The following is a 15215-nucleotide window of genomic DNA, read 5'->3' as shown; positions in this document are numbered from 1 at the left end:
TTTAAGTTCTCACATTTTCCAATTCTTTTTTTTAATCTTCCAATTCTAAGCTAAGTTCAAAACCAATTCGAGTATGTTTTTAAAAAAAATACTTTCCCATTGAATAAAAATGGACAATTCTATTAGGCTTTCCAAGATAAACTTTACAACTTTTTAAAAATACTTTTATTTTCTAGTTTTCTTTTCTTTCTTTTCTTTTATTTCAAAGCCATTTTCAAACTCTTTTCAAAAGCATTCCAAATTACTTTGGAGTTTGGATCAACACCATTCATCGCAATAAATAGAATGCAACTGCATGTATGCTCACACATGTTGCTACCTTATGATGAATTTTAAATTAATGAAACTTTTTATTTTCCTATATTTCATGTGCACAAAAATTCACAAATAAATCATTTTAATCCTATTTTCAAAAGAGGCAAATTTTTAGGGTGTTACACTTTAAAACAAAATTTGGGTTGTATGAATGGTTGGTAATGCCTTTCGGGTTAACCAATGCAATAAGTACATTTATGAGATTGATGAATCATGTGCTTAGAGCTTTTATTGACAAATTTGTTGTCATTTACTTTGATGACATCTTAATTTACAACAAGTCTTTTGATGAACATGTTGAACATATCCAATGTGTGCTTGCTGTCCTATGTGAACAGAAATTGTATGCTAACCTTGAAAAGTGCACCTTTTGCACCGACAAGGTAGTCTTTCTTAGATTTGTTGTTACAGGACAAGGAGTGGAGGTAGATGAAGAAAAGATTAAGGCTGTCTAGGACTAGATGCCTCCACAGAATGTGAGCCAAGTAAGAAGCTTCCTTGGACTTGCTGGTTTTTATCGGCGGTTCGTGAAGGATTTCAGCACTATTGCTGCACCAATCAATGAGCTGACAAAGAAAGAAGTGCTTTTCAAGTGGGGAGAAGCACAACAGAAGGCATTTGAAGAATTGAAGATGAAGTTAACAACAGCACCAGTCCTTGCACTCCCAGATTTTGGTAAGTCATTTGAAATAGAATGTGATGCAAGTGGAGTTGGGATTGGAGGTGTGCTCATGCAAGGACGAAGGCCAATTGCATACTTCAGTGAAAAGCTAAGTGGTCCAACTCTAAATTATTCAGTTTATGATAAAGAATTATATGCTCTTATTCGGAGTTTGGAAACTTGGCAACATTACCTTTTTCCTAAAGAATTTGTGATACATTCAGATCATGAATCATTAAAACACCTTAAAGGACAACTGAAACTGAATAGAAGACATGCAAAATGGTGTGAATTCATTGAATCATTTTCCTATATTGTCAAGTACAAGAAAGGAAAAGAGAATGTTGTAGCAGATGTGTTGTCTCGACGTCACACTTTGCTAACCCAACTTGACACTAAGATTCTTGGATTAGAAAGCATAAAAGGTTTATATACAACTAATTCATATTTTGCTGAACCTTATTCCAAGTGTCGAGATGGCAAAGGATGGAAAAACTTTCATGTGCATAATGGGTTTTTGTTTCGAGCTAACAAACTATATATTTCAGAGTGCTCTGTTTGAATTTTACTTGTGTAGGAAGCCCACGTAGGAGGACTCATGGGCCATTTTGGCACCAAGAAGACAGAATAAGTCCTTACCGACCACTTCTTTTGGCCAAAGATGAGAAGAGATGTGGAGAGACATGTTCTTCGCTACGAATCATGCCACAAAGCTATGTCTCGTGTGAACCCTCATGGATTATACACTCCTCTGCCTATCCTTACTATGCCTTGGGAAGATATCTCCATGGATTTTGTTCTTGGTTTACCTCGAACCAAGCAGGGAAGGGATTCCATCTTTGTTGTGGTTGATCGTTTTAGCAAAATGGCACATTTTATCCCATGCCACAAGAGTGATGATGTGTCACATATCGCTGAATTGTTTTTCAAAGAAATTGTATGACTACATGGGGTGCCACGAACCATTATTTCTGATCATGACACCAAATTTTTGAGTTACTTTTGGAAAACTTTGTGGGGGAAAACTTGGAACACGGTTGCTGTTCTCTACGATGTGTCATCCACAAACGGATGGACAAACTAAAGTTGTGAACCGTACTCTTTCAATGCTACTGCGAGCTATCCTCAAGAAGAACTTGAAACTTTGGGAAGAAAGTTTGCCACATGTCGAGTTTGCATACAATAGGGCAGTACACTCGACCACTAAATTTTGTCCATTTGAAATTGTATACGGGTTTAAACCCACTGCTCCCATAGATCTTTTGCCTTTACCTATGCAGGAACGTGTAAACTTTGATGCAAGCAAGCGAGCTGAGTTTGTCAAGAACCTTCATGATAGAGCTCGGACAAACATTGAAAAGATGACAAAGATGTATGAGAAGCACGCCAATAAAGGTCGAAGGAAGGTGTTATTTGAACCAGGAGATTTGGTTTGGGTGCATCTACGCAAGGACAGATTTCTTGAACAACGCAAAAGCAAGTTGCAAGCCCGAGCTGATGGTCCTTTCAAAGTGCTACGCAAGATCAACGACAACGCTTATGAAATTGATCTGCCTAGTACTTATGGTGTGAGTACCAGTTTTAATGTGGCTGACCTATCTCCATTCTTTGGATTAGAAGAGTCGAGGATGACTCTTTTTTAAGGGGGGAGGATGATGTGACCACGCCAGCATCGGCGACCTCTCCGATCACCTCGGTGACCTCTCCGACCACTTCACCGACCTCTCCAACCACTTCACCAACCTCTCCGACCACCTCGGCGAACTCTCCGACCACCTTACCAGCTGATACACCACTCCAAGTCCCTACTAGACCAATCACCCGTAGCCGCGCCCAAAAGATACAGCAAGAGGTGCACGCGCTACTTTATGAATTTCAATTAAACATTGATGGTAATTTCAAACTACCTAAGTCGTGCATATTGTTATTACTCAGGTTCTCTGAGGAGGAAGATAAGGATACATCAAGGATGGATCAAAAAGAAGAGCTATGTTCGAGTCAACCTAGCATGACAGAACCATCCAGATGAAACAGTCATACCTTTTGTCTCCCAAAAGCTATGAAGGAAGGAGTTATAACCAAAATATTAAAGACTACACAGAAGCCCAGAAGACGCACAGGAACTAAAGACCACCTCATAAAAGCTCTAGCCAGTTGGCCTTCCACCTCCCAACGTGGTTTCTTCAGTTCACATCTATCTTAGAGACTTCTCATAGTATAAATACCACCTCTAGGCTATTAGAAAATACTTTTTGATGATTTGATAATTCTAGTGATATTGTAGCCGAGCTGCCGAGTGTTTACTCAAACCCTTGTTCTTCCTTGTTCTTCCTGGACTTGTGAAGAGATTCCTCTGGAATCCACTAGTTCGTGCTCTGCGGGTTCTAGTACGGCTGCCCCGCCTTGTGTGGATTAGCTTCGGTTGTGGTTCTGCGGTCGTTCGGAGATCGAGTCGAAGTTTTTGTGGTTTTGGTGTCTCTCTCCCCATCGCCTGGTCGCATCCAACCTTGGCCAGGTATAAAGCCAGTTACTCTGCTGTTCTTCAGCAAGTTATCCTTTTATTTCCCGCTGCCTTGTTGCAAGTTATCTTGATCGTGACCTACTGTCGTGAAGATCGGGTCAACTTCCGTACCGAGACGTATTAAAAGGTCTCGCTCGACCTCGAGGCCGTGGGCTCCATCTTGTCTGACCCCTTAGGTGCAGGCTCCATCTCACCTAACCCCAAGGACGTGGTTTTCGTCTCGCCCAAGGCCGCGGGCTCCGTCTCGCCCGACCTCGAGGATGCGGGTTCCATCTCGTCCGACGGGGACCCATACCGCCACCAACCACTCTAGGTCCAAGCGTATGGGTCTGGTTCAAAACACTGACACCAGGGAAGAGGCTGGCATGCCTCAATGTAACCCATGGCTATGACGGTCCATACCTGGGGATTCACATCAAGAACAGTATCAAGTGTGCCGGTGCTGTTCTGCCTAATCCTCGTACGAACGCTGATAGGCGCGTCAGTTCACCATGACATCCATCGGGACGGAGGGGAACGCCATGACCGGCAGATGACGCCTGCGCATGGCGCTAGTGATGAACAGGGCCACGACATGGAGCCATCCCTATTGACATCTACAGGATCGGCGGGACCCGCATGAAGGAGAAGAAGGACCCGACACCCCTGAAAGCCTTCTTCTCTCTCTCGTTCTTCTCCTTTTCCTCCTCTATAACCTGCGCTTTTCCTTCGCCTATAAAAGAGGAAGCAGGGCGCCCCATAAAAGGGGAGATCGGGACACAAGAGCACGACACGAGCACATGGCTGAGCGGCAAGCGAGCTCTCAGCACCCGTTCACTCCTTCTACCAGAGACTTGAGATCCTCTCCCTCTCTCGCCTGTTTGTAACCCCTACTGCAAACCAAGTGCCGATAACACGAGCAGCAGCGAACTGGACGTAGGGATGTTCCGTCCGAACCAATATAAACCCTTGTGTCCTCCGAGCACACCATCCGAGCCAGACGCGCAAATACAAATTTACTCGTCGGTGGTCCGAAAACACCGACAGCTAGCTAGCGATTAGTGCGCTTATGTATGTGAGCGTCTGCGTTTGTAACTGAGTGTTGCAAAAAAAAGAACCTGAATTTGTTTAGAATGTGATATTTGTTGGAGCTGCTACCAAGTGTTCCTATTTCGATGCGCCTGTTCAGACTCTTTGTGGGTACCAAGTGCTTTGGCTCCAATCTTCTTCACGCACAGGGAATTGGAAGAGCAGGCCTCTAGAATCGGCGCTAGTCTACAACACCTACTCGTGAGGGCGAATTAGGTTTTTAGGGAGCGCATCGTGCGACTACTCCTGCTCCTGTACTCGGTGATATCCAATACTCCTTTGCCTTCTTCCCGAAGGCGATGGCCGCACGAGCGCGCACATTTCTTCTTCGCAATGAAGGCTACTTCATCTATTTTTCTGGTGACTATTCGATGAACTGCACAACGTACATCTTCCTGTATCTGGCTATGGTCCACGATTTCGAGCAACTCGCTATGAGTGAGAATGATGTTGTCGATACCTCCGACACTGGTCTTATCTTTAGGTATATTTCTGATCTTACCAATTTTATATTAAGTAATGTGTTAGTCATTAGTATGTTTATTATATTTATATGTGCGAATAGATCACACGTACACATATCTATTTTCTAGATTAATTTATGTATGAATTTATGAAATATCTAACACATGGCCTAGTTGATTGGAACGATAACTGTGCTCCACCCTCTCCTTCTTATAGCTCAGTCGATTGAAATGACTTATGAGTAGATTTCATATACAAGTGTCTACTAGAATTCATTTAAGGTTTGGGTTGGAGATGCTCTAAGGGTTTACTCACACTTCAATTCTTGGTGGGCCTTTTGCTAGTTGGGCCGACGTCGTTGTTGTACCAGCCTCGTGAAGTCGTGACCCGCCTTCGTTCCGAAGCAACACCGAGCACGAGGGCATTCGATTACGACTTCCCCTCTTCCACGGCAGAGTCCTGGTTCTGGCTTTTTTGCCCCCTCTCCCCCCAAACCACACCGGATCCAAATCCCGTATCCGGCGAACGCGCGCCGCCGCGGCCATGCGCAGTTGCTGACAGAGGAGCGAGCGCAACGACGCCACAGGCCATGGACGAGGGCTACGCCAACCTCCCCACCAGCCACCTCCTCGGCTCCGTCCCCGTACCGATGCAATCCCTGCTCGCTTCTCCGCGTCTCTCGTTTCGTTAGGGATAGTCACTGATCTGGGGCGGTTTGTTTCTGCAGGCTGTGACACAGGACGACAGGAAACCCAGTCCCCCCGCCGCCCTAGGTTGTGACATGTTGTGAAACTGTGAATTGGTGTGGGCGCGTGTGTTGCGGTTTATTTTTCTGATTGCCACTAATTAATTTTCGGTTGCAGATGCAGCTGCCACCTCTCGGTTGCAGGAGTTCCCGCCTGCTCCTGGTGGTAATGGAGGAGGGTATCGGCCACCAGGTGGCCCTGCAGGTAATTAATGTTGATGCCAATTGTCACCACGTTCTGCAGTATTTTGTTTGAGTTTCGAATTGATCTAACTATGGATGCACAATTGCACACGGTACCTGATTGGTGAGTGCGGATAACTGGGTATATTATTGTGCAAGTCGGTTGTTATATGAGGTTACATTTGAACCTGAACCATGGGGACGCAAGCTCCACATGTTTTGGGTCATTGGGTCAACCCAAAACTTGCTAAAATGAACTAGAATTGCATGCCATCTCATTAAATTTAGGAGGAGAAATGAATTAAGTTGGCTGACCCACAGAACACCGTTGGGGTACCCACTTGCGTCTTTATTGAACCATATCGAAATGCGAACTGTGGATTTAGGAGAATTTAAGAAGAATATCCTGATGTTCTTAGCTTAGTAGAAACATTCTCTCTTTATGTCAGAAATTTTGAATGAATACATTGTATGTAGTGTAGGTAAATGGCCTCTTAAATGTGGCAACATCAGTCCTGTACTGCTTTATTTTCGGGGCATGCTAAAGGATACTGTTGTAGAAGCCACATAATTAGAAACTTGTGATGTGATTTTTATCTTGTAGATGGTTGATAATTGAGAACAACCTTTACTTGAACTTTTGAATAAGTCACTAAGTATCGTGACTTGCATGAAGTGACAATTATGTTGCACTTTTGATGAACCATACCTCCCATTAATCATTCGTGTTAAATTCCTATACATTTTATTTTTCAGAAGTCTGTAACATGTAACCATGATGGTCTAATATTCTAACCATCTCAACTAGAAGCAAGGCACCAGAGAGTCGTTTTATTGTTTCTTTCACTGCTTTGAATTTTGGTCCTTGGCACTGTTCTATTTTGATGAGTATAAATGAATGGATTTTTGCTTAATGTCAGCTATTGAATAGAATTCTGGTTTTGTTTTTGTATGTGCATTGCTCCATATTGAAGTCTCTCTTTACTTTTTCAGATGGAGATGTAGAAAACCAAGCAGATTGGAAAGGATACTTCAATGTTGCATCTTATGCTCCATACTTCAATGTTGATACTGATGTTGTAGTTGACAGGCTCATCAGTTCAATTTATCCAATGGATGGTTTTTATAGGAAAATTGATGCTAATCCTGACATGTAAGTTTCTCCTAATGGACAAGATCTGCCGTCTGAATCATTTTCTAAAACAAAACCTGGCTCTTAGTTACCTTTCTGTTGTTTTGATGTCAACATTTCTAGTGAATAGTCTAATATGCAATCATGTGATAAAAATGTGCATTAAATGATATTTTCATTATAACTAAGCATCGTTATAATATGGAAAGATATGTCATAAGTTGTATAAGATGCATATTATGAATCTGTTTCAACACTTTACTGTTTATTTACTGATAATTGCACGAGATGACGATTCAGATAGGATAGTTGCAGAGTTCTTACAAGAGTATATGAAAATATAGTGCCTGAGTGGCATTATACAGATTGTAGCGTTTATTTTCTGCAGCATAGTTTTGGGAGAACTGGACAACACAGTGTTTTGAACGGATTTTGATCCCATTTTTTGCATAGTTAAGGTGCTTGCTGGATTACCGTCTGACTAAATCTTGTCGCAAATTTTAGTTTCTTTTGTACTTCATTGATCATTTGGATCTCTTGCCTCCACATTCTCTTGTGTTATGAATTATTCTAATTTCTGCAGGTATGGGCCTTTATGGATCACCACTACTCTGGTTTTCATGCTAGCTGCGTTTGGTAACTATGCCACTTATCTGATGCAAAATAAAAAGGATCTGGACATATGGAACTTTGATGTTGGTTATTTCAGTTGGGCAGCATCAGTCATGTATGGTTATGCTGTCATTGTGCCCGCCGTGTTCTTTTTCCTGTTTCAGTATTTTGGATCACGCCAAAGTCTTGTTCGATTTTGGTGTCTGTGGGGCTATTCTCTGTTTGTCTTCATACCTGCATCTGTAAGTATTCGAGTTCCATCCGTTCGTTTCGTTATTTATATCACTGGCAAGAATATGCGGACATTCAATTTTAACATTATGTACATCCATAGGAATCTTCAGTTCTCTATCATGCAATTATATATAATGGTTCTAAAAATTGATTCTCTTAGTGTAAATAATCCATGTTGTTATCATGGTTGTGACCACTTGGAACTCACTTTTGTTCTTCGGGATGAAGGGTGCCATTATGTTAACATGAATTGACCTCCTATTTTGGCTGGTTAAGGTACTTTTGCTTATTCCTGTGGAATTTCTTCGATGGGTCATCATAGCTCTTGCTGGTGGTGCATCATCTTGGTTCATCGCTTTAAGTTTGAAGGAATGCACTGAAGGAGCTGATCTGATGGTTCTGATGGCTAGTGCATCAGTGCTGCAATTTGCTCTGGCACTGTTCATCAAAGTTTTCTTTTTTGCCTGAGGTTTGCTTGTTGATTTTGCAAAGGTCTGCCACTTTCTTACACCCCAGTACCCGCCTTCCCTGGCATTGCTTAATTGAGGCTTTGGATTCTGAAAAAAAAAAAAAAACTCTGTTTTTGGCAGGTGACCTGATGCGCTCTTTGTCCACGGCTTATTCTGGAAAACATCTTTTGAAAGGGCAAAGGCAGACATACCTGTTTTACTCGACAACTTGACATACATATTGACCCTAGATTGTTGTGCCTTGGGCATTCTTCATTTGAAGTGGCTAATTTGCAAGTTCTTCTCTATCTAGGTAGTGAACGGAATTTTACAGTGTGCCGTACAGAGTTTACTGAGTTCGGCACCAAAAAGTCTTCCCACGTTCAGTGAAAACGCACCGTCCTGCACTTTGATTTGCATACAATCCTTTCTTGGGTAGCAGTATTCTCATGATCTCGTGTGTATTTGTGTGCTAATTCATCTCTTCCGGTTTTCTAACGTCCAACTGGCAACATGATTTAGCATAACTAGTTACAACGTTGGATGCTAACTGTGCACAGAGCTGAGAAACTGGGGTGGGGTTTCTACTTTCTAGCCTGAAAGTATAGTTGAAGCAAAAAAAAAAAAAAAAAAAAAAATCACCCAAATGCACAATCGGGATCGGCAGCGGTAGAATTCACAAAAGTTGAAAAATCTTCCATTAAGGCAGAGAGATAACACGTACCAAACATTGGAGTGCGGAGGTGCAAAAGGCTTAGCAAGCACCCTCTGCACTAATGTCGTCCACCAGGCTTCGGTTCGGTGGGGCAAGATACGACACGCGGCGGTCGAGGCGAGCATCTACCTACCGGGGTTCCGATTCCACCCGACTAAAACGTTAACGATGGAACGAGGAAGGCGGGATTCTGCCAGACACTCCGCGTCGGATCTCCATCTCCGCGTCAGTTCATACAGACTCGATATTGCAGGCACCAACACAGAATATGCCTACAAGAGTTTGCATTTTTCAGGTGTATATATATATATATATATAATTACTATCCTGTAGCTGGCTACAGAATAACTTATTCTGTAGCCACTTTGAGTTACGATAATTACTATGTTAATTTATGAGATTATAGTAACTCCTTACTAAGTGGTTTTAATATAACGTTATGGTAAATATCCCCATATATTATAGTAACCCAACTATCGTAAATATGTATTGACATTATGGTAAATTAGTATATAAAATTATAGTAAATGGAAGTGGCTACAGAATAACTTATTTTTTAGCCGGCTACTGAATAGCCTCTCCCTATATATATATATATATATATATATATATATATATATATATATATATATATATATATATATAGAACTACTATCCTATAGCTGGCTGCAGAATAACTTATTCTGTAGCCACTTTGAGTTACGATAATTACTATGTTAATTTACGAGATTTACAGTAACTCCTTACTAAGTGGTTTACTATAACGTTATGGTAAATATTTTCATGTGTTATAGTAACCCAACTATCGTAAATATGTATTAATATTATGGTAAATTAGTATATAAAATTATGGTAAATAGAGGTGGCTACAGAATAACTTATTTTGTAGCCGGCTGCTGAATAGCCTCTCCCTATATATATATATATATATATATATATATATATATATATACACACACACACACACACACACACACACACACACTATGGAGTAGTATGGGCTGGAGCTCTGGGTCTCACCAGCAAGATGTTAATTACTCGTATTCCTTGCAAGTTGAATGTGCTGTATTGCCAACAAATATCATTAGATTTTGAAAAACACTATCACTGTACTTATAACCTTTCCAGTACTCATACAATTGACAATACCGTAGGATGTGTGAATAACAATTTTCACGAGGCTTGGACCTCAACAAATGACATTGATGAAATATTTGGAATTCAAGGAAGACACCTTGTAACAGTACAAAGACACACAATCTTGTTAATAAAAACCATAAGCGAAGAAGCACAGGACACCAACATTCACATACATGACCATAAATGGTGCATTTATAGCAGTGTACCTCCTCATCTCACACAACACAATGACACTTTTTTTTTGGGGTTGTACCCTAGCACGTTTTTCATTAAGCAGAAGTAGAGTTTGTTACACCCTAAGCTGGCCACGGTAATCCACTTATTACCGAGACCAGCGACTGAAACAACACACGTGGTTGTGTAGGTTGTGATTTACACAGTAGCATTGAAAGGGGGCCTCAAGAATTGATGCAAGGAAACTTGTCCAAAACTGTGTAAAAATAAAGAACCTCTGTTGCACTTCATTTACTTTTAATCAAACCCTTAAGTTTTCTCAGCCAAGCGAGATACTCATGGCACTCTTTATTTATCATGTACGCATGCAAGAAGTTGGTAACATCTGACGAAATGGCTCTACTTTTCAAGTAGGCATAACATGCTTGCTGAAGTTCCTCAGGAAGATTACTGCAGAAGAATGTAAGGCCATGATCAGTAAAACCGCAACATGAGAGAACATCACAGCACTATTATACAGGTGCCAATGCTCACCATATCTTAGCTTCAACATTTGATGAATCAAAAGACTCATCCGTCGGTCCAAATGCCAAGCTCTCAATGGCAAGTTCATCAGGGTAAGATCTACAGCTGATCTCCAGCCACGAAGCCATCCCTTTGTGAATTTTCACCACCAGCGGGATATAGTACTGATTTGCAGGACCATTAATAGCATGAGCCTGGCTGTTGTCATCTTTGGTATCGTGCTTTTGCTGACCATTGTGCTCCACTGGATCGGCAGGGCTCGGCAAGAACACCTCCACTTCAATTTGCTCCTTCTGATCTCTCCTGGTGAGAATTATCCTAGTGGTACCCTCCTTATCCTGGATCTCAAAAGGGAACCACTCCCCTAATTCCTTCGCCTGAAAGAACACAAATCAAATATTACATCCCCAGATCAAAAAGCTGATATCTTCCTGTAACCCCATGTTATCAACACTAAAAAATTACTAAATCCTCTCCCAAACAGCTCGCCATATGCAACCCCATAATCATCAACTGTAAAGGAGAGAACAAGCCCACCATGGATACATTTTCTATAAAAACTATGTCTCGCGCATCTTCAAAATACAGAAAATTTCCCGCTAAGACACTAAATGTCAGGAAGGAGCATCCAAAACGAAAGGACAATAAAGAGATAGCAGGGTCGCATACCCAGTCGCGCTTCTTGCAGTCTTGCTGGGCGCAGGAGATCTCATAGTTTATGACCCGGAGGAGGTGGGCGTCGGCAGCGGCGCCCGGCTGCGGGGCTGAGAGGGAGGAGAGAAGTGCGGAGCGTTCAGTGCGGTACGGGAGCCGGCGATGGGGAGGAGGGACCCACGAGCCACTCATGGTCCCAAGAAGACCGCGCGCCGCCGCCGCCGCCGTCGGGGGAGCGCGGCGGAGGTGGCCATCGCCGATTCGCCGGGGGTTTTGCGAGGGTTCCTCCCTTTTTCCGGTTTTCCCAGATCTCTCTCAGCCACCTTATTTTGCCACGTCGCTGGCCCCTCATCCAGCCACGTCTACTCGAATTCTCGGCCGTTGGATTTTTTTTCCTGGGGTTTCACGAGCCGTTAGACTAGAGGCTGCTCTAGACCCCTCCGTCGCCCCTCGCACTGGACCCGCCGCCGCCGCCGTTTCTCCTCTCGCTCCCCTCCGTCCGCCTCACACTGCACCGCCGCCTCCCACGTCGTCCGCGTCTTTCTCCGCCCGCCGCGCCCCCAATGCATCCCTCCACAGACCGCCAGGGTGCTCCGACCGCCGAGACTGGAGGGCATCTCAGACGCACTGCCCTACCTCATTATCCGCATCATGGACATGCTCCACCACCACTTCCTGCCCATCTAGCATCTCCCTTGCTACTGGGCAGCGTGAGGACGCCTGGATGGCCGGCGGCGCAACCGCGCAAGTCCGCGGGGCTGCGGCGGCGCGGGGCCGTCCGACGATGACCACGACAACGCCCGCCTCGCCTTCCTCTTCCGCAACTACGACGTCTGCCTTAGCTCCTACCACCTACGCGACCATCAACCGTGTGCTCATCAGTCATCACCAGGGATCCAAGAGACCACGGCGTCCACTACTTCCTCTAGCACAGCCCCATCACTCTCCATCTCACTCACTCACAGCAGAGGTACGAAATCTCTTGCCCACAGTAATGGATATCATGAGCCAAGCTTTCTCAACCAATGCGGTAGATTTCTGTTTTAATTTGTGCTACCACACTGTACTTCTACGGCACCGTCATTGTCACCGTTGCCTGTGAGAAACCAAGCATGGCGCAAACTCTAATTAGTTAAGTTCAATTTTCCTCTTACAAATCCTCTGATTTATACACTAATGTTAAATTGTAATGGAATCCTGATGTGCCGTGGCATATTGTGTACATATTTCTTTACCTTCTTCCTCCTGTCTTATGCTCATATACTGTTTCAATAATTTACATTTCAGATTGATTTAGCAACCATGATTCAGGGTTATATCTATGCACAGCTCTCTATTCAGCACGTCATGTTTTTACTAGATAGTAATTATGCATTTTTATGTGTATTAAGAGAATTGGTACTAATGCACTTATTGCATTTCAGAATGAGTACAGAACTAAATTATTCATATTTGCTTTGGCTGTCAGGAATTATCTGTTGATTACAGATTGTATTCGTATCATGAGACCACATCTGAGTATAAATAAAGGGAAAATTGGATCCTTACCATCAAAAGAACGCATCTTTAGATATATACCATCAAAAGATTCAGTTTTAGATATGTACCATTAAAACATGACTGACGTTGGTAGCTCACTAGTTCTGTTAACTCCAAGTTATATCTGACCATTTTGCCCTTGCATATTAGGGGCCATCTTGCTTGAGTCTAGGAGAGCATGTGTAAATAAAATTCAGTAGGATACAAACACAACATCTCAGCAACATATAAACACAACTTTTGAGTGGTATTAACAAAAGGCCATTATCTCATATGGCTGTCATTTCAATAATATAACAGTATGTTGCATACAACCAGATTTTTGTAGTTGGCAACAAAAGTTAGACTCATGGAGTGCACAAAAGACCATAGCCAACACAGCCATGTTGATGCTCCAGCAAAAGTTAGACCTATGGAGCTGCACAAAAGACCACAGCCAACGCAACCATGTCCACACTTAACACAGCCATGTGTTGACACACTCAACACAACCATTTTCTAGCTAATAATAATAATCCTCCTATTAATTCCTCCTGGTGAGATGGATGCCATCCTTCTTGGACACGAACTAGTTGGAGAAAGAGAAGACATGCTTCTTGTTGTAGGACCTGGGCTAGTTGGAGAAAGAGAAGACATGCTTCTTGTTATAGGACCTGGGCTAGCTGTTGTTGCACTTGGTCTGGGAGTCACTTGTGGATCATTAGCAGATGACTCAATTTCAGACTTGGATTTCCTAGGAGGCACAAAACAAGTTAGGCTGGGAACATATTTCAGCATGTATCAACCATTTATATTACAAATTTACAATTTACAATACCTTTTCCTTTTGGAATTTTTTGGACGAGGTGGTGGAAGCTCTTGTTCTAATTCAGCTTGAGTAGCATTACAACCTTTCTCTATGTGTCCAAACTGAAAACACCTTTTGCATTGATATGGGCCTCTTTTCCCTGCCTCTCCACTAGCCTTAATTCTTTTCTTCCTTGGTCTACCAGCAGGTCTTTCTAGCTTTGGAGGAATCATTTTAAACCCAGGATCAAATTTTGGCCATTGAGTCTTGTCACCCATTGGGGTGACCACAAAGTGGTAGGCTGCCTTGAACCTCTCTAGTGAATAGTAGTCATCCACAAAGTTTTCAATGTTAAGCTGCCTTAGTTTTCCAAATAGAGCTATTGCATGAGTGCAGGGTTTTCCAGAATGATTGGATTCTCCTTATCATGTGATGTATGAGGCACAAAAAAATCATTACGAATGGTAGCCTCATCATCAAGAACAGTTTCAGTATCAAATTCTCTAATTTCCGGAATAGTTCTTGCCCTCTTTCTTTTCTGCACCTCATCATCTGGAATAGTCTTGAAATACCTCCACTCCTCATCTGCTCCAGCCGGATCATCTCCAGTAGGATCACACCCAACAGTCATGAAATGCTCCTTCTCTTCCTCTTCGGGCATTTGTGGCCCTCCTGTTGTTTCCCCATATTGAGGTGCTTCTGCCCATGTAAACCCTCCATCTAGTACATCCAAATCACTATCAACTGCAGCAGGGTTCACCTCCTCTCCTATGTTCATTGCAGTAGGAATCACATCATCTCCTATGTGAACTGCAGCAGGCATCTCCTCCTCTGTAATATTTTGCTCGCGTGTACCCACTACCATAAACAATTTCACTATTTCTGATGCCCTTAACAAATCAAGAAGCTGAACATCTGAAGACAACTTGGATGTCATAGTATTCCCGTTACAACCCAGAAGTTGGCCTGTTGATCGCTGCCCCATGTAAAATACGGAGCAATATCTTTCTCCAGATCAATGATTGTGTACTTTTCTGAATCAACAACCCAGCTTACTGTCCTGCCCCGATTATACTCCTTTCTACCACCCCGCACAGTGAAGTAACCATTGACATTGATCTCTACTCTACACGCACTCTTTGGATCAATCCTGCAACATCAACCAGCAACAATTCTAGCATCACTAATTTTATTCCCTTTGCAAAGTCCTAAGGTGATAATAGCTGCAAATTTCAGAGTTTTGGAAGGAGAGAAAGAGGTCGTTACCCTTCTGGAACCTTAGCAGGATCCATACAA

At 42.8% G+C, this 15215-nt stretch overlaps 2 protein-coding genes and 1 pseudogene across 2 annotated transcripts; 1 reads left to right on the top strand and 2 right to left on the bottom strand.

Moving 5' to 3' along the window:
- The first annotated feature begins 5453 nt into the window (after positions 1-5453).
- On the top strand, positions 5454-8861 carry LOC136513035 (uncharacterized). The gene is made up of 7 exons (XM_066507038.1): positions 5454-5673; positions 5758-5803; positions 5894-5980; positions 6952-7111; positions 7674-7944; positions 8213-8428; positions 8527-8861. The coding sequence occupies exons 1-6, from the start codon at positions 5620-5622 to the stop codon at positions 8402-8404; spliced, it is 810 nt and encodes a 269-aa protein (XP_066363135.1). The 5' UTR covers positions 5454-5619; the 3' UTR covers positions 8405-8428; positions 8527-8861.
- Positions 8862-10471: 1610 nt separating this feature from the next.
- LOC136513135 (uncharacterized protein At2g39795, mitochondrial-like) lies at positions 10472-13631 on the bottom strand. Its single transcript, XM_066507126.1, has 3 exons — positions 11609-13631; positions 10949-11316; positions 10472-10864 (listed from the first exon to the last, which is right to left on the bottom strand). The coding sequence occupies exons 1-3, from the start codon at positions 11783-11785 to the stop codon at positions 10702-10704; spliced, it is 708 nt and encodes a 235-aa protein (XP_066363223.1). The 5' UTR covers positions 11786-13631; the 3' UTR covers positions 10472-10701.
- A 528-nt stretch (positions 13632-14159) lies between these two features.
- LOC136511019 (uncharacterized) lies at positions 14160-15211 on the bottom strand (annotated as a pseudogene).
- Between the last annotated feature and the right edge of the window lie 4 nt (positions 15212-15215).

Source organism: Miscanthus floridulus, chromosome 16, assembly GCF_019320115.1.
Source record: "Miscanthus floridulus cultivar M001 chromosome 16, ASM1932011v1, whole genome shotgun sequence".
Lineage (NCBI taxonomy): Eukaryota > Viridiplantae > Streptophyta > Magnoliopsida > Poales > Poaceae > Miscanthus > Miscanthus floridulus.
Note: the sequence above shows the minus strand (reverse complement) of the source record. Positions and strands in the feature narration are given on the sequence as shown.